General features: G+C 36.8%; 1 protein-coding gene across 5 annotated transcripts in view; it reads left to right on the forward strand.

Annotated features, from left to right (window-relative positions):
• Nucleotides 1–22,914, forward strand: part of TCF12 (transcription factor 12) — a 954,287-nt gene that overhangs the window by 884,035 nt on the left and 47,338 nt on the right. For all 5 annotated transcript variants that reach the window (XM_053717513.1, XM_053717514.1, XM_053717515.1 and 2 more), the window contains 5 exons: nucleotides 8,626–8,731; nucleotides 15,075–15,208; nucleotides 15,505–15,649; nucleotides 17,795–17,865; nucleotides 22,019–22,097. In XM_053717513.1, coding sequence (XP_053573488.1) covers nucleotides 8,626–8,731; nucleotides 15,075–15,208; nucleotides 15,505–15,649; nucleotides 17,795–17,865; nucleotides 22,019–22,097 — 535 coding nt within the window. The remainder of the gene's footprint in view (nucleotides 1–8,625; nucleotides 8,732–15,074; nucleotides 15,209–15,504; nucleotides 15,650–17,794; nucleotides 17,866–22,018; nucleotides 22,098–22,914) is intronic.

The raw sequence follows: 22,914 nt of genomic DNA on the forward strand, positions 1-22,914 counted from the left end.
TATTATGTATTAGTGTATTGCATATACCACAATTAAAGTCCTCTCCAGCAATAAACTACGTGGAGCTAGCTGAGCACATATGGGCATATATGTTTAGCCACCAATTACCCGCTAGCTCTTATGTAGCTGGTTCAGGCAGTTTGGTAGTGTAGCCACCTACCACCAGCTAGCTTGTAGTATTTAGTTGCTTCAGGCAATTTGCATCATGGTAGATAATGAGTCATATGTTACTTAAATATAGGGCTGCAACTAACGATTATTTTCATAATCGATTAATCGTCCGATTATTTTTTCGATTGACTAATCGGATAAAAAAAAACAACATTTTTTCCTGTATTTAAAAACAATTCACATACTGAATGTTACAAATATAAACTTCAGACTAAAACTTTACATTAACACATCTTTTTGTCCAATTTTTAAGCAGCAGAACAAATTTTTATACTTAAGCAAAACAAAACCACAAACTGTCACTGTTTATAACATTCTGTTATTCACTCTTTCAGAAACTTTGCTCCGAAATGCAAAAATGTCAACATGTCCACATGCTCCTGGCTGAGGCCGGCTCTCTTTTTGCAGCAATTTTGCCTGCAGCAGAGAAGAGGCGCTCAGATGGTGTTGAGGTGCCTGAGATTCATAAGTAGGGTTTTGCCAATTTCCCCAAGGTGGCATATTTATCTTTGTTAACTCTCCACCAATGCAATAATCTCTTAACAAAGTAAGCCCGGACTTCATTCTAACATAAAATATTGATTTAATATAAACAATCCAAATGATGACGCCTATTTTATTTCTTTATTAAGTCAGGAGTAGTTGTGAACTTATACTGTCCTGAAAAAGTGAAAAGTAAACTTCTGTAGAAGTCCTTTAGGTTAAGGGCATAACCATAAAACACAATACCATGTGGAGGAGCTCATTAGAGTTACGCAGTTAGTGCCATGCACAGACCAACTAATTTCAAACCAACTAATCAATTATGAGATTTGTTGACAACTATTTTCATAATCGATTATTATCGATTATGTCGATTAGTTGTTGCAGCTCTACTTTCGTGGCTCTCTTCCTACCTGTCAAAGCGTACCTTTAGTGTAGCCTTCTCTGGGGCCTCCTCTGCCCCGTCACCACTTTCTGTTGAAGTACCGCAAGGCTCTGTCCTCGGTCCCCTTCTCTTCTCAATATACAGTTCATCACTAGGTTCCCTAATAAAGTCCCACGGTTTCCAATATCATTTGTATGCCGATGACACCCAAATCTACTTCTCTGCACCAGACCTATCTCCTTCCTTGCTATCCTGTGTAACTAACTGTCTTTCTCACATCTCTTCCTGGATGTCCTCTCACTACCTCAAGCTAAATCTCTCCAAAACTGAGCTCCTCATTTTCCCCCCTTCTTCCAAAATCTTCACCATCAATCTCTCTATAACTGTCGATAACTCAATCATTACCCCTACCCCGCATGCCCGATGTCTCGGGGTCACATTTGACTCAGATCTTTCTTTCACTCCTCACATTCAGTCTTTGGCTAAATCCTGCCGCTTCCACCTTAAAAACATCTCTAAAATTAGACACTTTCTTACACAAGACACAACTAAGATTGTAATCCACTCTCTCATTCTTTCCCGCCTCGATTACTGCAACTCTGTCCTCTCTGGTCTCCCCACCTGCTGCCTAGCTCCTTTACAATCCTTAATGAATGCCTCTGCCAGACTCATCTTCCTTACACATCGCTCTTCGTCTGCTGCACTTCTCTGCCAATCACTTCACTGGCTTCCTCTTGCCTCTAGGATCAAACACAAAATTCTCACTCTGACATACGAAGCTCTCAACTGCACTGCTCCCCCCTATATCTCAGACCTTGTCTCCAGATACTCTCACTCCCGTCCCCTTCGCTCTGCTCATGACCTCCTACTCTCCTACTCTCTGGTTACCTCATCGCACTCCAGTTTACAGGACTTCTCCAGACTGGCTCCCATCTTGTGGAACTCTCTGCCTCGCTCCACAAGACTGTCCCCTAGTTTTGAAAGCTTCAAGACTCTACTGTTCAGGGATGCATACAACCTATGCTAACCTTTATTTCTACTAGTTCCACTCCTCCATTGCTATCCCCTGAACCCCCTTAGCATGTAAGCCTAAGAGTCCAGCTGTTTGTAGATCACCTTCTTAAGAGCTAATTACAACAGTGCAACTCTTGGCAGGGCCCTCTACCCATTTGATCCCTATAATTGTTTTGTTGTACTCCCCCTTTGTTTATAGCGCTGCGGAATCTGTTGGCGCTCTACAAATAACCGATAATAATAAATATGTATTTACTGATGTCAGTGTGGTTTAGAAATCTATAGTTTAGATTCAGGAATAAATTCTCAAAATTTGTTTCTGCTTCACTTATAAATTAATGAATCATTTACAGCAATATGTATTTTTACAATAGTCATTTTCAAAATTAAGTTTCTAATAGTATACCTTTTTGATGCACTTATTTTATTATTCTATATATTCTATATTCTATATTCTAAGGAAAATATAATAGTCAAAATGTTTTTAATTCTTTCAGCATGTTATAATATGTAATGTGCCTGCTTTTGGACTAGAAATGTCAAAGCAACTTTTATTTTAAAGCTCCACTCCCTCAGTTCCAAAATAAATATATTTTTTTCCCCAGAATTTGAGTCCATGCACAACTGATATATAAAAATATAATAAGCCCTCTACTGTTCACGCCCAGTGCTGTTTTTTGTGGTTAATATTTTGGTCTGAATTGTGAATGGAAAAGAGTAGTTTATATCTCCCACTGACCATTCCCTTCAGGGTTAATGTATTAAATGTAATTTGCCTTTTTAAAGGGACATTATACACTAGATTTTTTTTGCATAAATATTTTGTAGATAATCCATTTATATGGCTCATCTGGTAGTTTTCTTGTAAACATGAATAGTTTTGCTTATTTGTTTTAATAACAGTGATGATTTTTAGACTCTTAACCAAGCCCCACAGTGTCAGATTTATACACATGTTTACAGACTCCTGCTGGCTCCTGTTTATGTTATGGCTTTTCATATGGAACGAAGGGGTGAAGGGGGGATTTTCTGCTCTTCTTTCCCAGCCCCTTTAACTGGATGTACCAGCTAAACCTTATCAGCAGTGCTAAACTGGAAGCTTCTAAGTAAGTTTTTAAAAAGGTTTTATACTGGATTTTTAGATCTGCATTTGTGCATATTCTTCTTTATAGTAGTGTCTATTACATGCAGTTATATGAAAATGGGTGTTTACTGTCCCTTTAAGAATTTTCTGCAGAGTAATTGTTTTACTGCCATCTGACACCCTGGGTATGAGTTCCTGTAAAGCATATTTGGCACATTTTATAGGAGTGTCTTTTCTCAATATGTTTAAACATTTGAGTCACATACAGTAATGTCACATTTGTTTCCCAGCATTGAATTCAGGCATTATGTAGTGCCAAGACAGCAGAATTAAAGGGACAGTTTATTCTAACATTTTCTACCATGCACAGTACAGCACTAACACATGTTGAGTTTCTTTTTTTGGAACACATTTAAGTACAAGCGGTTTGATTTTCAACCTAATATTGGAGTGTTCATTTTGTATTCCCACTACTACTCACTGGCTGATCAGGACAACTACCTCTGCTTTAACACCCCTCTGGGCGAGTGACCAGAAAAAAAAAAAAAAAAATATATATATATATATATATATATATATAATAACTATAACAACTATAACTACAAGTGCTGCTGGGAATAGCATAGCAGTGAATTTGGTTAACAGTTTCTAATCTTCAGTTGATTATCCCATTACTTTTCTCTTCATACGATGAAATACGATGACTTGAAATGTATCATACTTTGGCTTTTTCTCCAATGTATGTGCTCCAGGACTAGGATTTTTTCACCATGGGCAGATTAATATAGGGGCTATTAGAGCGGCATGACAGTGCAGTAACTTTTTATTCTGTTATATGTCGGTGTTAAAGTAAGTCTATTAACTGGCGCTATATATTTAGTGTGCAAAGTTTTGGAGGCGCCAGCAAGCCTGCGCTATCTAGGAATTCCCCCCTAAAGGCTTTCCGGGGCTTTTTTTTTATAGATATACAATTAAGATATGTAGCATTTTTAAACCAGAATACATATCATGTACAATGAAGCAATTTGTATATACAGGTACAAATCCCCAAAGCCGCAATTCCAAAATCTAGACTTTTTCATAACAGCTCCTATTACCTTTCTGATTACAGTACTGTACTATCTTTCTGATGGCATCATACAACTACCTTTAGGTCAGGGGTAGACAAATTTGTTACAAATAATACATTTAGGTGCCAGAAACTTTTGGTCATCCTTGTTACGTTATATATACACACACTCACACATATATTATATAAGCGCACAGTAAAAGTTGGATTTGGATTTCACAGCTGCATGGGGGAAAGCACACATGGGTGTCTGACCAGGGATTCAGGACCTCATTTTAAGGTGCCAGTGGCACCGGGTTTATGTTGAGCCCCGTGTTAGGTTGCATGTATAAGCTGTATTATGACCTGTAAATATTGCCTAAATTGCATAAGACTTTTCACTTTGTCCTATCCCTCTACAGGCTGTCTAATTTTACAGATGCAAATTTACAAATATTCTGAAATCCAAAACTTTTCAGATTCCCAAGCAGTTTGAATAAAGGGGTTTGTTCTTGTATTTGTTTTAATTACTATGTATTTCTGAGTAACATTTAAGTATTGCATATTACATTGGCCCCATAACCCCAGAATAATTTGCTCAACAAGTTTGCATTATTCTTTCTGTTGACAAACACCCTTATTTGGGCAACAAGAGCATGGGGCCAATTTACCAACAGTCAGACGGACATGATCCACTGTAGCGTCGTATCATGTCTGCCCGACATCGCTGAATGCCGACAGCATATGCTGTTGGCATTTAACATTGCACAAGCAGTTCTGGTGAACTGCTTGTGCAATGCCGCCCCCTGCAGTTTCATGGCCAATCGGGTTGATTGCTGTCCAATGCCTCAGAAGCGGCAGGCTAGTAAAGGAGCATCGGTTTTAACACCACTGCTTCTTAATTCCTGATTCCGGCAAGCCTGATGGCTCGCACGGAAACAGGCACATTAATGGTGACTTGGCCCTTAATGTATCGGCCCCCATGTGTGGTGTGTAGGCACCAATCGGATGGTAGCACTGGTGAGAACAGACTATGCATGTAGTAGAAAAATATCTTTATATTAAGTAAGTCTGAAAAAGTATATATTGTGAATGAATATAATATGCTGTTCATTAAAGGGCTTCTTAGTGCTATGCTCTTATTTGTATGTCATTTGTTCATTTAAACGCACCTGCTCAGTCCTGCAATAAGTCACCATGTTAGTGCCCTTTATTTTTATTGGTCTGACTACACTGCTGTGAAATATTGCCTTATATGTGAAATATTGCCTTATTACTGAGAACGGCAAGAACAGGAGCTTTGGTAAAATACATTACAGCACTATCTAGCGCAGTGTTGGCTTCCCTTTAACTTAAAAAAATAAAATAACGTTGTGATTTTACCATTAAACAAGAAATTCTGGCATTTATTTGCTTGTGATCAGATGACACAGCCATCTGTTTTTCATTTGTGGGCATTTCTGATTGTAACTAAAAGACCCTTTTTCATGGTTCTGGCTGTATGTTTACCCACATCTGGAGCTAATGAAGTCAGAGAGACCACATCACTTGTGTTTTGCCGCTGGATCTCTTTGAACTGAAAATTTTTAGCTGGCACAAGTGCAGTTTCATAATATTACTGCTATATTTTAGCACACTATCATTTTAAGGTTCCTTGAATTATACAGTATAATAAGCCTGATTCTTTTTTCAGATTAGTTAGATCCTGAAATGTAAAATGGCAGTTGTGTGCTGATGTGCGCCATCAACATCGTTCTTGAAAGAATGCTATATTTATAGGTTGCAGTCTTTAAACTGGGATGAAAAGTTGATTATTCAGAACCAGCTGTATTTGCAGTAATTATTAATGCTAAAATTAATTTTAATTGACAGGTTTTTCTATAACATTTTTCAATTGACTACAGTCTTGAAGTTAGGCATTTTGTATCAAACTGGTTTCCTCATTTAAAGAGACATCAAAATCCAAGATTAACCCCATAAAGATATTTAAAGGGACAAAGAAAATGTTAGAGCATGCCGATTTTGCGTTAATGCTGCAACTTTGAGTTTAACACTCGTAAAGCAGCATATGCAGCAGCGTTCACACTACCCCGCCAGTAACTGGCTGTGTTCAGCTTCAGTGATTCCTGCTCCGAAAGCGAAACATTGCAGTGGTTTAACATATTGCACAGAAATTGCAGGTTTTAATTCATAGGAACATGCAAATTTGGCATTAGAATGCCCCTTGAAGGAGAATACAGTAAGATTATAGCGTGCTAAAGAAATATGCACGGTCCTGAGGTCCTATGAGCCCACTTTGGTTTACTATTCAACAAAGTATACCAAGAGAACAATGCACATTTGGTAATAGAAGTAAACTGGAAAGATGTTAAAAATACCATGCTCTGTCTAGACCAAGGACGTGTCTTTACTGTCCCTTTAAGATTGCAGTATACAGTAATATTTTTGTGTGAGCTTATTTAGATATGTCCTGTAAATGACAACAAATAAAGGGTATAAGAAAAACAAATTGAATCGTCCCTGGGCAGCACTTTATTTACAGATTCCTTGATCTTACTAAGAGTGTTTCTGAAAACTATTCATATGTAGAACTGATCATGATGATTTATTATACAACATAGCTTCATAACAATTTGTTGTGCTATATGTCATGTGATTCTTATTAACCATTCTTTCTCTACTTGTACTTCAGGTGTCTAGACATACACACATCCGCACGTGTGTGAAATCAATATTTCTGTTATTATGATAGATTCATGTGCAGTTATATTATCAGTATATTAAAAGTTTCCATCTTTCCTGATTTACCTTAAAGGGACAGTCAAGTCCAAAAAATTTTTTAAATGATTTAAAGGGACAGTCAAGTCCAAAAAAAACTTTCATGTTTCAAATAGGGCATGTAATTTTAAACAACTTTCCAATTTACTTTTATCACCAATTTTGCTTTGTTCTTTTGGTATTCTTAGTTGAAAGCTAGACCTAGGAAGGTTCATATGATAATTTCTAAGCCCTTGAAGGCCGCCTCTAATCACATGCTTTTGTATTTGCTTTTCACAGCAGGGGAGAGCTAGTTCAGGTAATCCCTATAGATAACATTGTGAGCACGCCCGTGGATTGTGGCAGGCACTGCACTAATTGGCTAAAATGAAAGTGGATAGATAATAAATAAAATAACATGTGATCAGGGGGCTGTCAGAAGATGCTTAGATACAAGGTAATCACAGAGGTTAAACGTATATTAATATAACTATGTTGTTTATGCAAAACTGAGGAATGGGTAATAAAGGGATTATCTATCTTTTAAAACAACAAAAATTCTGGTGTTGACTGTCCCTTTAAATAGGGAATATAATTTTAAACAACTTTCCAATTTACTTTTATCACCAATTTTGCTTTGTTCTCTTGGTATTCTTAGTTGAAAGCAAATTCTAGGAGGTTCATATGCTAATTTCTTACACATTGAAGACTGCCTTTAATCTGAATGCATTTTGACCACTAGAGGGTATTAGTTCATGTGTTTCATATAGATAACATTGAGCTCATGCACGTGAAGTTACCCTGGAGTGAGCAATGATTGGCTAAAATGCAAGTCTGTCAAAAGAACTGAAATAAGGGGGCAGTCTGCAGAGGCTTAGATACAAGGTAATCACAGAGGTAAAAAGTATATTAATATAACTGTGTTGATTAAGCAAAACTGGGAAAAGGGTAATAAAGGGATTATCTTTCTTTTTAATATGCCCTTAAGTATATTGATTGACACGTTAAATAGTTTCAATAACATAATTATGATCAATTTTCTATCCTATCATCCTAATTGTGTGCACAATAGAATAGTGTTACGACGTGCATTAACTAGTCACATTGGTTAAATGCATTCTGTTTGTAAATGTGTTTGAGTTGAGTGTTTGATTGCTGCAGTATTTGGCTCTGCTGCTGGTGAAAGGATTTGAACATTTGCCAGATCGCAAGGTTCATACTGTGCTTATCTGTAGTAAATGTTTGCCAAGGGAAATGGGTATCCCGTGACAAAACATGTTTCTGTGTGTGCATTGTTTGGACATTTAGCTTCAAAACATTTTCTGGAATAAAATGGTGTCATGTAGTTGCTCCCACAAAATCTAGCTTATGCTAGTATCCCTTTTTTTGGCAATGGGGGTGATGAACTACATTGTTGGTTATCAATGCACAAGCAGATGTCAAATGTAATTAATGCTACAGTTTCCTGCTACAGGTATGAATGACCGGCTTTAATTATAATGATTATTTACACCAACGGACATGCTTAGTCAAACACAATAAAACAATAATAAACTATGGTTAGGGACTAGCTCTTGCTATATGTGAAATGTATGGTGATAAGATGCAGTTACTATTATGTTTTGTTTTTTTTGTGTGAATTTTCATTATGACTTTGATTTTTTTTTTTTTTTTTTTTTTAAGGTCTATGCACCATCCCCAAATTCAGATGATTTTAACAGGGAATCTCCAAGTTACCCATCCCCTAAACCACCAAGCAGTATGTTTGCTAGCACTTTTTTTCTTCAAGGTGAGTACCAGACTGCCATTATGAAACCCATTCAGCAATCTGTGGTTGGGATTGTATAAAATGCTTTTTTATGTAGATTAAATAAATATGTATATTGTTAATTGCTGTACAAGGTGTAGGTCATTAGCAGAATAAGATTTGTGCATATAGTTGTTTGACCATTGGATAAACTGGTGGATTTTTTTCCAGAGCTAACTATGCTCTGTTAGTGAAATCAAGTTTGTTAGAGGTCTTGTCTTGTCATGTCCCCTGGTTTGGGGCGTGGTCTACTAGAACAGGGGTCGCCAACCTTTCGGATCTCAGGGACCACTAAACAAACACATTTTCAATCATGTGGACCACTAACATGAATTTAAAAAAAAAAAGGTACAAATATCTATAATGTATGTGTGTATATATATATATATATATATATATATATATATATATATATATATATAAAATTCCAAATGAACTCTGCACTCACTCCACTGTACAACCGCCCAGGGTGCATCCAATGCCACAGTGTGCCTTCACAAATATCCAAAAAATGAGAGCACTCACCAGGACTTAACACTTTAAAGCAATCACAGCTTTATTTTAACAAAGTGACGTTTCGAGGATTCTAACCTCGTCCTCAGACTTTACAATTGTGTACATACCTCAATTCTTTTAAACCCTCCACCGACTATCACCGCGATACCGGAAGTCACCCGGCGTCCTGTGCGCAAAACTGCGCATGTCCAGAGCGTCGGCATGGCAACCGGCCGCGGTGTACACTAAAAACAAAAATGTGAATACAAATGGTTACAATACAGAGCTATTCAATTGTTGCAATATTCTCAATGCACTTAACATCCTAACAATGCGTACTACTATCTATTTCAATAGTTATAACTAAAACACTTAACATCCCAACGATGCGTGTTAATATCCATTTCAAAAGTTACATAACTATTTATATCTATAAAGCTGGGAATTGGTATGGATTTAATTCCTAGTCTTATATCAAACCTACCACTACGTATGGCTGTGTTAGCAATCATAATACAATATTCAGATTATTACTAACATAAGATAATACTCCCTAAACTTATTACTTATTATTTCCAATACTATTCTAATTGCCACTATAGTGTTATAAGTAGGAATCTATTTCACAAATAACAGTGCCAGTCCAGGTTGGTATTCAAACCTCCGGGCACCAAAGTGCCCAGATTGAAGATCCACCTGGACTCGCACTGCAACAGGAGTCTATCTCTATCACCCCCCCTAGTCGGGGGTGGAATGTGATCTATGATCACGTATCTCAAGTCAGCAACCGTATGGCCAGTCAGCGCAAAATGTCGTGCCACGGGTTGGTCAGACCCCTTGTTTTTTATGGCCAGTCGAATGGCTGCACGATGATTGGCCATAAAGCTTCTAAGGCTTTAGAAGATCACGTTCTCTACGGGACATTCTGGTGAAGGTTGACCCTGTACAGTGTTACGAAAAATCTAACTGGCTACAGACTAAAAAACCTGGATGCTATAAGTGTGCGGGATGCACTACATGTAGTGGTTTGTCTAACGCAAAATTCTTTGTTCATCCTACCACCAATCGTAGATATACTATCCGACATAGAGTAACCTGCACGACGACACATATAGTGTATTTATTACACTGTCCGTGTGGGTTATTCTATGTTGGGAAGACTATTGATGACTTGCGCACCTGTATGGCCAATCATCGTGCAGCCATTCGACTGGCCATAAAAAACAAGGGGTCTGACCAACCCGTGGCACGACATTTTGCGCTGACTGGCCATACGGTTGCTGACTTGAGATACGTGATCATAGATCACATTCCACCCCCGACTAGGGGGGGTGATAGAGATAGACTCCTGTTGCAGTGCGAGTCCAGGTGGATCTTCAATCTGGGCACTTTGGTGCCCGGAGGTTTGAATACCAACCTGGACTGGCACTGTTATTTGTGAAATAGATTCCTACTTATAACACTATAGTGGCAATTAGAATAGTATTGGAAATAATAAGTAATAAGTTTAGGGAGTATTATCTTATGTTAGTAATAATCTGAATATTGTATTATGATTGCTAACACAGCCATACGTAGTGGTAGGTTTGATATAAGACTAGGAATTAAATCCATACCAATTCCCAGCTTTATAGATATAAATAGTTATGTAACTTTTGAAATGGATATTAACACGCATCGTTGGGATGTTAAGTGTTTTAGTTATAACTCTTGAAATAGATAGTAGTACGCATTGTTAGGATGTTAAGTGCATTGAGAATATTGCAACAATTGAATAGCTCTGTATTGTAACCATTTGTATTCACATTTTTGTTTTTAGTGTACACCGCGGCCGGTTGCCATGCCGACGCTCTGGACATGCGCAGTTTTGCGCACAGGACGCCGGGTGACTTCCAGTATCGCGGTGATAGTCGGTGGAGGGTTTAAAAGAATTGAGGTATGTACACAATTGTAAAGTCTGAGGACGAGGTTAGAATCCTCGAAACGTCACTTTGTTAAAATAAAGCTGTGATTGCTTTAAAGTGTTAAGTCCTGGTGAGTGCTCTCATTTTTTGGATATTTATATATATATATATATATATATATATATACAGTACAGATGAAGCTTGCACTCTCTGGATTTTCAAAAAGGTGCTTTATTTAGCAAAAAATGTGATGTTTCGGGGATCAATCACCCCTTCATCAGACCTGATGAAGGGGTGATTGATCCCCGAAACGTAAAATTTTTTGCTAAATAAAGCACCTTTTTGAAAATCCAGAGAGTGCAAGCTTCATCTGTACTGTATTAATTCGTGCCTGCACCCTGGTAGATGATTTTTAAGTGAGAGTGTGCTTTCCTTACTCTATTATTTATATATATATATATATATATATATATATACACACACACACATACTGTACATAACTAGTGTAATCATAGATAAATTTACATTTATGTATATATTTACACATTTTTAAGAATTATTTTTTGGAATTAACTAACTGAATGGCAGAACTGAGAGAATACTTCTGAATGACAGATGAAGGGTGAGTGCCAACTTTTGAGCTGGAAACAGAGAGGCAGACAGTGGGGAAAAATAGAATTATGTTTAAAAGGACCACAAGACTTCCAAGTTACCTCCCCAGTTAGGAATTATTCAAAACTACTTATGATCATGGACAGACATTGGAGTTGTGACGAGACCAATCTCGCCACTGTGCATTGGAGGAGCCTGGTTGCCCGCCTGCTGCCTTTAGACTATGGCCCCATGTTGAAACGCTTACTTTTCCCCTGCAAAGAGACGAAAGCCGGGTCATTCAGTACTTGCTCTATTTGGACAGTGATACCCCAGATAGTTATGCCATGTAGCCCATTTGTATAACGAAAGACTTTGGCTACATGGCAATTGAACTGTATTGCTCTGTCTGTGATAGTTACATCAACCATTGTGTAAGGTAATTGTATCAACCATTGTGTAAGGTAACTACATCAACCATTGTGTAAGGTAATTGTATCAACCATTGTGTAAGGTAACTGCATCAACCATTGTGTAAGGTAATTGTATCAACCATTGTGTAAGGTAACTGTATCAACCATTGTGTAAGGTAACTGTATCAACCATTGTGTAAGGTAACTGTATCAACCATTGTGTAAGGTAATTGTATCAACCATTGTCTAAGGTAATTGTATCAACCATTGTGTAAGGTAATTGTATCACAGACAGAGGGGAGGATTCTGTGTTGGAGTGTCTGAGAGTATTGTATGTGTTTATTGGTTGTTTTACAAAACCCTCTGGGTGGTACTAATGTGTAAAAATGTGTATTTAAGAACAATAAATCCACAGCTCTTGCTGATATCTGTTTGACCCTCACCATGGAGCTTTGACTCATGCTTGGGGGGAGGGAGAGGGGAAATTTACTGTATGCTGTGCCTCTGAAAGGGAAGATCTACTAAACGGCGGTTTAACCCTTTTATGCTTGGGGGTGCCGTTACAGGAGTCATAAATTAAGTTTATATCAGAAAGCTCTCAATATGGATGTGAGCTAAGCACGACTGATGTTACTGGCAATTACTATAATACTGGTGGGATATGGCGGATATGCTGGATGGCAATTAATGGAATTCAGGTGGAATGGATTTATGTGCTGGAAAATTATTAGAATGAAAAATAATTAATATTTAATAAAAAAAATGTAGGGGAGGAAGACAAACAGTGATGTAAGTCCATCTGAAGGAATTAGGAAAACTACTACAAAGAGACAGGTAAAGGGAAGAAAATAAATACTATAATTCCACTATTTCAAGCCAAGACTATATTAACCTCTCTGAACAGAGCACCGGGCAGGAGAAGTTAAATATACAATCTAGCTACACAAGTTGCGCAGTACTATGCAACGTGCGTTGGGAGATTGTAATTTAATTCCTCCTCCGGTTTAACCTATTGTCCAGTGGGGAGTTGCGGCGCGATGAGGGTGACACCATCAGAGAAGATTAATTCCTGCTTGATGGTGTCAGGGACCACCAACATCTTCTCGTGGACCACCAGTGGTCCACGGACCACTGGTTGGCGACCGCTGCACTAGAACAGTGGTTCACATCTCTGCTTTAATTGCACACAAACAGCCTAAGATATGACCATAGCCTACTGCCTTTATCAATAATGATTTCCATCTTAATGGGAGGAGAGTCCACGGCTTCATTCATTACGTGTGGGAATTAAGAACCTAGCCACCAGGAGGAGGCAAAGACACCCCAGCCAAATGCTTAAATACCTCCCCCACTTCCCTCATCTCCCAGTCATTTTTTGCCTTTCGTTACAGGAGGGACAGCGGTCTTTGCTTCGGCGGAAGCGGCTTTTAGGAGAAAGGTTTTGCAGGCTGTGGTGCCCTCAGTTCAGGGTCTGCCTCCTTTTGCCCTCCCGTTTTTTTCATTCAGTGTCCTCTGGAGCTTGGGTATTTGTTTCCCACATGTAATGAATGAATCTGTGTACTCTCCTCCCATTAAGATGGAAAACATAAATTATGCTTACCTGATCATTTCATTCCCATCTGTGGGAGTACAGTCCACGGCTCCAGCCTGTTTCTCCGGTGGGCAGACCTAAATTTATTTTTGTTCTTCTGGCACCATTTATACCCTGATAATTCTCCTACTGTTCCTTGTTCCCTCAGCCGAATGACTGGGGTATGAGGGAAGTGGGGGAGGTATTTAAGCCTTTGGCTGGGTGTCTTTGTCTCCTCCTGGTGGCCAGGTTCTTAATTCCCAATAGTAATGAATGAAGCGGTGGACTCTCCTCCCACAGATGGAAATAAAATTATCAGGTAAGCATAATTTATGTTTTTATTTTGTTATAATTCTTTGTGTATGTGTTGTAATAATAGTAGTTTACAGAAATTGGTTTGCCAGAATTCTTTCCTGGGTATTAAAGAAATGTATCCTGGTTTGAAGCTGATCCATTTGCAAATGAATATTCCATTCTCATTCCAGCTACACTACTATTTGTTTGAAGAATTTAAGTGAAACAGAGATATTATAAATATATTAAAGGTACTTGAAAGTCAAATTAGATTTCATGAATTACATTTTTACATGCAATTAAAAAACAAACAAAAAAACAGTTTGCAGTATACCAATAACTTAAATTTTTCTCATTTATTTATTTACTTATTTATTTCGTAACCTTTTGTTGAAATGTAGATCCTTTTCTCAATACTTGCAACAATGTTATAAATTGGTGCAAACGTTGCTCCATATAGTGCTTAAAGGACCAGTAAATACAATAGATTTGCACAATCGGCAAATACATGATAAAAAGACAAAGCAATAGCACTTAGTCTGAACTTCAAGACTGTGCAATTGTTTTTAATGAAAGTAAATTGGAAAGTTGTTTAAAATTGCTGCTCTATCTGAATCATGAATGTTTAATTTTGACTTGAGTGTCCCTTTAAGACGTGCACACTCTTGAACCCTCTCTAGGTATGCTTTCATGAAAAGGAGCTAAGTTTCAACAACTATACCAAGAGTAAGAACATCCATACTTTTGTGCAGTATTTATTAACCGTGAATAGCTGGCAATGTCAAGTACCTGGGAAATGCCAGTTTGTCTTTCTTTTACATTTTTTATTTTTCCTTAAAAATGTACCATTAGTTTTGCAATACATTTATTTTTTTGAGTGACCTAGTTTCTCTATTTTGCTCTTATCATGTATTTTAAAATGTCAAAAATTAAAAAAAATGGTGATTTTGTATAATTTAAACATTTTAGATTTTTATTGTCAACTTTGAAATTTTAGTTATATATATTTCCCTTATTAAAATTAATAAACCATGAAAAATGTTTAATTTGTTTCATAGATGGGTCTCATAACGCCTCAGAGATTTGGAATTCAGCCAATGGGATAAGCCAGCCTGGACTTGGTGGAATGTTGGGCAGCTCATCTGCTCACATGTCTCAGTCTGGCAGCTATGGCAGTCTACATGACCGCTTGGTAAGAGATGATTTACAGCTTATATTACTTGCATTGTGTCTCTTTGATTGTGTTATCTACCAGTCCTTCATCCACGTATACACCTCCACCCACGTATACACCTCCACCCACGTGTACACCTCCTCCATCCATGTATACACAGTTTTTTTTAAAATATTTCCATAAAGTAGCATAAAGCTCTGTAGATGATGTTGGTGTCATTGCTGCCAGTTTGTGACCCATCCTCCTTAAATTAAATCTTACCACATTCATTGTGGTAATTCAGTAGTAAGTAATATTTACTTTATTCTCTTTAGAACTATCCTCCACACCCAGTTTCGCCTACAGATATAAATGCAAGTCTTCCTCCAATGTCCAGCTTCCATCGAGGTAGCACAACAAGTTCCTCCTATGGAGCTGCTTCTCACACTCCTCCCATAAATGGATCCGACAATCTTTTAGGTAAGGTTTTCATCTGGAGACCTTAATTCGCAGCTAACTTCATTTTATATCTTCTTTTTTTTTTAATTCGAGACCTCACCCCACAACTCTGAAAATATTAAGGTATCGATTAAAATTTGTTCATCCCAAATACAGTTTAACCCCTTCCCGCTGTAAGGACAGCATAGAACGTCCTAGCCATTTTGCTGTACTTAAGCCAAAGGTGCTCCCTGAATGGGATCACGGGCTGGAGGGAGTGCCTAGCGTCATAGGCACTCCCCCCAGACACAATCCAATTATTGAAATCACGCGATCGTTCATTCGTGGTTTTACTTTTTAACTTATTTGTTTACATCAGAACTTTGTTCCAATGTAGACAAATAAGTCCGGGCTGGAAAGGGTTAAGTAAAATAAATAACTTTTGAAAGTGAGAGGGTAAGAACTGAAGGTCAGGTGTTTACAGAGAGTAATCACCAAGTTACAAAGCCTCTCAATCCCAGCTAAACCTGTAAACAAGTATGTGCCAGTTGTGTTTTAATACAGGTAAGAACAAAACGTTGGTTTGATTGAATAAATAGTATCTAATTATGGTAAGATTGAATACTAGAACAGATATGTTTAGTGCAAGAATAAAACATCATACTTTATATTGTGTCTTGGCAATTAATGTTCCTAATCTTGGTGTTGGTATTTTTTAAGTGAACAGAGAGTGCATGTCCTTGAGAACTGATTGCTTACTGATGGATTTTCAGAGCTTCGGATGCTTTACTGGTAGACTATCACATACCTCACAAGAAAATAAAAGCAAACAAAAAAACTCAGTACATCAACAATCGCTTTTAGAAAAAAAACAACAAACTTGTATGACATTTTAAAATGTATTCTGATAGGTGCAATACATGATCTGCATGTCCTTTTAACATGCTTAAAGGGACATTAAACCTTAAAATAGTAATATAAAATGATGGATCCTATATAAGAAAAACTCTACAATATACTTTCATTATTTATTGTGTCCACTTTTCCTGTAATTTAATTCTGAAATTGTGATCTTTGTAGTTCCTGTTATATTCTACACAGCCATTGGCTGCACATTGGCCTATTTATAATTGTCCCTAAGTTGCCATAGCAGAGAAGGTGACCTAAGTTACAACATGGCAGCTCCCATTGTTTTATAGACACTAAAATTTTACACTTTTTGTCAATATTTAAACAGCTAATGAAACTTTAAAAATACATCTACATGTTTTTCACAGACTAATCTATTCTTTGAATGCATCATTCTATCTAGCATTTATTTAGTGTTTAAGCCCCTTTTAAACCGTCATAATAGTCAAAAGATTATATTCGCTTATTTGTAAGAGCATGACATTTTTAGAGTATTGACCCTGTACTACTGTGTGTTTAACCCCCGCAAATGTACTGAGTCCTCCAAATATCTCTGATGATTGGATCAGTAACAGTTTGCACACAGGACCAGCAGTGTTCTGTGGCTCCCAAGCTGTAATTCTTGTGTGTGCTTAACCCCTTTGTGGGGGTTAAACACACAGTAGTGCAGGGTCAATGCTCTTAAAATGACATGCTTTAACAAATTACAGCCCTTCAAACTTATTTTCTTTAAACTTATTTGCAGCAGTCCCTAATTGACAACAAGTACAGGACATAATATAAACATACTCACTAGAGTTTTCAGGTAGTATGTTAGCAAAAGATGTATTATTTTATTATTATTATTTTTTAGAGATTGTTAATATAGTGACCGTTTAAAAAGCTTTTAATGTTGTTATTTTTATGCATATATTTTGCAATTCAGTTCTTAATTGCTAACATATGTTGCGCCTAATATTAAAAATACTTTAAAGCATATTAAATCCTTTTTGTTAAAAAGAAAAAAAAAATTAATTTGTTCCACACTCCCTAGAGACGAGAAAAAGCAAATTCTGTAACCTAGTTTTTCAAAATGCAGCATTTGCTGGTTACAGGGTGTACTCATACAAAAAAAACTGCAGTGTTTAATGTCTTTTTAATACGCTTTTGACTTTTTTAATGAAAACAAAATGTGTAAGTAGTGCTCTTTCATACATTTGATAAAACGTGGTAAAGTTTAATATCCCTTTAAGTAAGCATGGTTTCATTTTGTGTGCTGCTTTTTTTTTTTTTTAATAGGTGCAGGAAGTAGAGGAAATGGAGCTGGGAGCTCACAGACAGGGGATGCACTTGGGAAAGCTTTGGCATCTGTAAGTATAGATGAACAGTGGCTCTAGAACTGTTGGTATTCTCATATGGTTGCTTACAGAAGCAAACGTTCATTTGCATATAAGAATGTAGCTCTCCAGAAATCTCTGCTGCTGATGTTTGGTCAGTTTATGAAGTGAAGCCTGACATTCTAAAGGAAACAGCTGTTTATCTTGGAGAAAGGATTTATGTCTGGAGCTTGAAAACACAATATCCATTTATAAAATGTATAATATACTCTTGTTGGTTGGTCATTTTATTTAACTATAAATATCAAAATGGTATTTTTTCCTTACATACTACTCAATCAAAATAGTTTTAGTATAGTGCAACACTACAGGGAGTGCAGAATTATTAGGCAAGTTGTATTTTTGAGGATTAATTTTATTATTGAACAACAACCATGTTCTCAATGAACCCAAAAAACTCATTAATATCAAAGCTGAATAGTTTTGGAAGTAGTTTTTAGTTTGTTTTTAGTTATAGATATTTTAGGGGGATATCTGTGTGTGCAGGTGACTATTACTGTGCATAATTATTAGGCAACTTAACAAAAAACAAATATATACCCATTTCAATTATTTATTTTTACCAGTGAAACCAATATAACATCTCAACATTCACAAATATACATTTCTGACATTCAAAAACAAAACAAAAACAAGTCAGTGACCAATATAGCCACCTTTCTTTGCAAGGACACTCAAAAGCCTGCCATCCATGGATTCTGTCAGTGTTTTGATCTGTTCACCATCAACATTGCGTGCAGCAGCAACCACAGCCTCCCAGACACTGTTCAGAGAGGTGTACTGTTTTCCCTCCTTGTAAATCTCACATTTGATGATGGACCACAGGTTCTCAATGGGGTTCAGATCAGGTGAACAAGGAGGCCATGTCATTATATTTTCTTCTTTTATACCCTTTCTTGCCAGCCACGCTGTGGAGTACTTGGACGCGTGTGATGGAGCATTGTCCTGCATGAAAATCATGTTTTTCTTGAAGGATGCAGACTTCTTCCTGTACCACTGCTTGAAGAAGGTGTCTTCCAGAAACTGGCAGTAGGACTGGGAGTTGAGCTTGACTCCATCCTCAACCCGAAATGGCCCCACAAGCTCATCTTTGATGATACCAGCTAAAACCAGTACTCCACCTCCACCTTGCTGGCATCTGAGTCGGACTGGAGCTCTCTGCCCTTTACCAATCCAGCCACGGGCCCATCCATCTGGCCCATCAAGACTCACTCTCATTTCATCAGTCCATAAAACCTTAGAAAAATCAGTCTTGAGATATTTCTTGGCCCAGTCTTGACGTTTCAGCTTGTGTGTCTTGTTCAGTGGTGGTCGTCTTTCAGCCTTTCTTACCTTGGCCATGTCTCTGAGTATTGCACACCTTGTGCTTTTGGGCACTCCAGTGATGTTGCAGCTCTGAAATATGGCCAAACTGGTGGCAAGTGGCATCTTGGCAGCTGCACGCTTGACTTTCATGGGCAGTTATTTTGCGCCTTGGTTTTTCCACACACTTCTTGCGACCCTGTTGACTATTTTGAATGAAACGCTTGATTGTTCGATGATCACGCTTCAGAAGCTTTGCAATTTTAAGAGTGCTGCATCCCTCTGCAAGATATCTCACTATTTTTTACTTTTCTGAGCCTGTCAAGTCCTTCTTTTGACCCATTTTGCCAAAGGAAAGGAAGTTGCCTAATAATTATGCACACCTGATATAGGGTGTTGATGTCATTAGACCACACCCCTTCTCATTACAGAGATGCACATCACCTAATATGCTTAATTGGTAGTAGGCTTTCGAGCCTATACAGCTTGGAGTAAGACAACATGCATAAAGAGGATGATGTGGTCAAAATACTCATTTGCCTAATAATTCTGCACCCCCTGTATTTGCTCTGTAAGGGTTACTGAGAGCATTTCTGTAATATTTCTCAATGATCAAATAGTATTTTTTTTACTTATTTATATTTCAGCTGTGTCTTTAGTACATATAATGCTTATCTTGACCAGATCTTGTATTTTTAGGGGATATGTTACATGACTTTAAGCAACTGAATTTCTTATGTGTATATTTTCTCATTTTGTGTAAACATGATTTGTTTAAAAACAGTTCCAAATTGTGTACAGTAAAAGCCAAGCCATAGATGTTTAATCTATGTGCTGGGTGGGCTTCGGTTGTCATGGTAACTTAGTTCTGTCATCCTATGTTGTTGCTTGGTAGGAGCAGCCAGGTCATTCCATAAATCACTTCTGTCATTTCCAATGGAGATGCATTCCATCTGCTGTATGAATGGATGCCATAGACTGCACACTTCAAATCTCTATCTCTAACTCAATTGTTTTCAGTTCTTTATGTAAAATTAACTGCGCTGTTGTAGAAAGTCATTTGGTGAAAAGTCTAGCAGATTTTATATGTCCGGAAAGGTTTTTTTTTGTGCCATTTGTAAATGGCTTTGTTATTATTCAAAATTAGAATGGAAAATCTTCAAGTGAAATTAAATTGTACAAGAAGCAATGCTTATTTTTTAACAGTGCTTTACAACACATTTCATAAAGATCTTTCACATGTAAAAGATCAGAAGATGCAGTATTTCTTCTGCATTTTAGGTATTAGAGTATACAGAACACTATGTGATTAAACATGTAAGGCCAGATAATAGATTTGCAAAGGTTCTTTTATTTTAGGTTTAAGCCTGGATAATTGTGCTCTTAATCTCAGGGTAGCCAAGAAAGAGAATTGTACATGAAAGTATTTACACAAAGTTCCCAAAGCCCAGTGGATTATGCATTAGTTTGGATAATGAACTAGTGTAGATGGAAAGGAAAGAAAATCTGGGTATTTGTACAATTTCTAATGTGTTTTCCTGAACGTTTGCCAAATAATAACCCTTTAAGATTGTGCCCATGGAGAGTTATATGAAAGAAGGAACATCTGGTTTATTTCTTTGTCTAATGCCAAATCAAAACATTGTAGCTGTAATTTAGAGGAGGCAAAATAGGCGTGCTATTTAACTTTGTTGATTATATCACCAGCTTATGTTTTAAACTTAATGAAATGTCTGTTTTCTGGTTTGCCAAGCGGCTAGTGGTTACCAGTACAAAGGGAATAAAAAAAATCAGGGAAGTTGACTTTAAAACGCAACTACTGAATTAAGTTTCATTGTAGCTTTGAGACTCTATAACATTAGCATAACAAAGCTTAACTGAAATGTACACTGCAGTGTTTAAAAAATTGGTCTAACAGTTCCATGGTCTGGCTCTGTGGGCTTTCTATTGTGCCGCCTTTGTCTCTGTCCCTTTTCAATAGTTTGGGCATATTGGCACCCCGCTGACAGGAACGGACCATGACTGATAGGAGGAGTCATCTTATTTGTTACTAGAAAATGAGGCATGTTACCATTTAGACCTAGCAGAAGGTATAAGAATTATTCATATTGATCATTTAACGCCGCAAACATCATGAACTGAATGCAAAATGAGAGAGAGCGGCTTTTTGTCCTGCAAATGCTATTTAAATATACCGTGATAACTTTTTATGTTAATGGTAAATGTTATTTGTAAACATTTGTACCTTTTTTCTGTTAAATATAGTTTATTTGTTAAGCCATATAATATTTTGTTTAAACATAGATATAATTTAGCAATAGGCAAAACTGTTTTAACGGATAAATAAACATTTGTTTATAAAAATACAGATCAGTTGCAAGAAGTGATGAAACAATATTTGTTTTAGACATGTTTTATTTTTCTATTAGTATATTTTGTTTTTGGTATATGATTTATATAATGAATTACATGTAGCCAATGCAAATATAGATATTTACAGCACAATGACAACATCTATGTAAAGACTCAATACAGGCTAAGTTGTCAAGATGTTGTTACACAGCACAGTGCAAAATCATACAAGTGCAACCAATCTAATGAAGGAAGATGAGAGCATGGTACACTGGGGTACTGTGCATAAACAGTGCATAATACACTATATATACACCAAGCATGTTATATATATATATATATATATATATATATATATATATATATATATATAGTTATAGTTATCCATTATAATTGTGATTTTTAAATATGGTTAGCTTATTTTGTAATTAACAGATCTATCACTACATACTGTATTTTTCATTTGTTTTAGATTTATTCCCCTGACCACACCAGCAGTAGTTTTCCTTCAAATCCTTCAACTCCTGTTGGATCACCTTCACCTCTGCCAGGTAGTTATGTTGTTCTCCTTCGGTGTGTCTGTCTATTACAAGTTTGTTTAAATGTATCTGTTAGAAACCATGTACTAGATGAAACACTTTGCACTTACAATCTTCTACAAGGTTTATCTTAAAGCTTCTTTACCTTTGGTTATGTTTTTAATCAAATGTTTTGCTTTGATTTTTAAACATAAAAACTGCAACTATTGATTTATTTTTATTTTTTATTGGAATAAATTGTAATGTTGGAAGTCACATTGGTAATTTATTGTTTTATATGTAGCTCGTAAACGTATGAAAAAAGAAAAAAGAATATCATTTTTTTATCTTCTTTTAGTGTGTGTTGATAATTTGACATAAAACTCACACATTTCCTGCAATGATTATCTCACTCTCTCTCGTTACTTACTAGCAGCTATATTTTTCCAGTATATACATAGATTTTAAATATTAATAACCATTGGAAACTGCACAAAAGTAGTAAATATGAGAGTTATCTTGTTTATGAATAATAGACTGTGTGCGGCTGGCTACTCCGTGCTCCCACTTCAGCTGTCTAGCAAAATATGAACAGCTGTTCCACTCAGACAGGACTCTGAAAGCCCCATTGACAAAAATGTTTTAATTTAATAAGAAGTTGTAATTGGTTACAGGATGCTGTAACTTGAAACTTCACTTTGCTACAATGTGAAAGTGTTGTTAGTTTTTATTATAAATTTGGAACACCGATAACCGAGTACATTGCTAAATATTCATCTTCTAGTCAGCAATAGCTAAAGGGGCTTACAACATAATATGGTTTTCCTAGAGTTCTCTTTATTATAGCGTT

Source organism: Bombina bombina, chromosome 6 (assembly GCF_027579735.1).
Source record: "Bombina bombina isolate aBomBom1 chromosome 6, aBomBom1.pri, whole genome shotgun sequence".
Taxonomy (NCBI): Eukaryota; Metazoa; Chordata; class Amphibia; order Anura; family Bombinatoridae; genus Bombina; species Bombina bombina.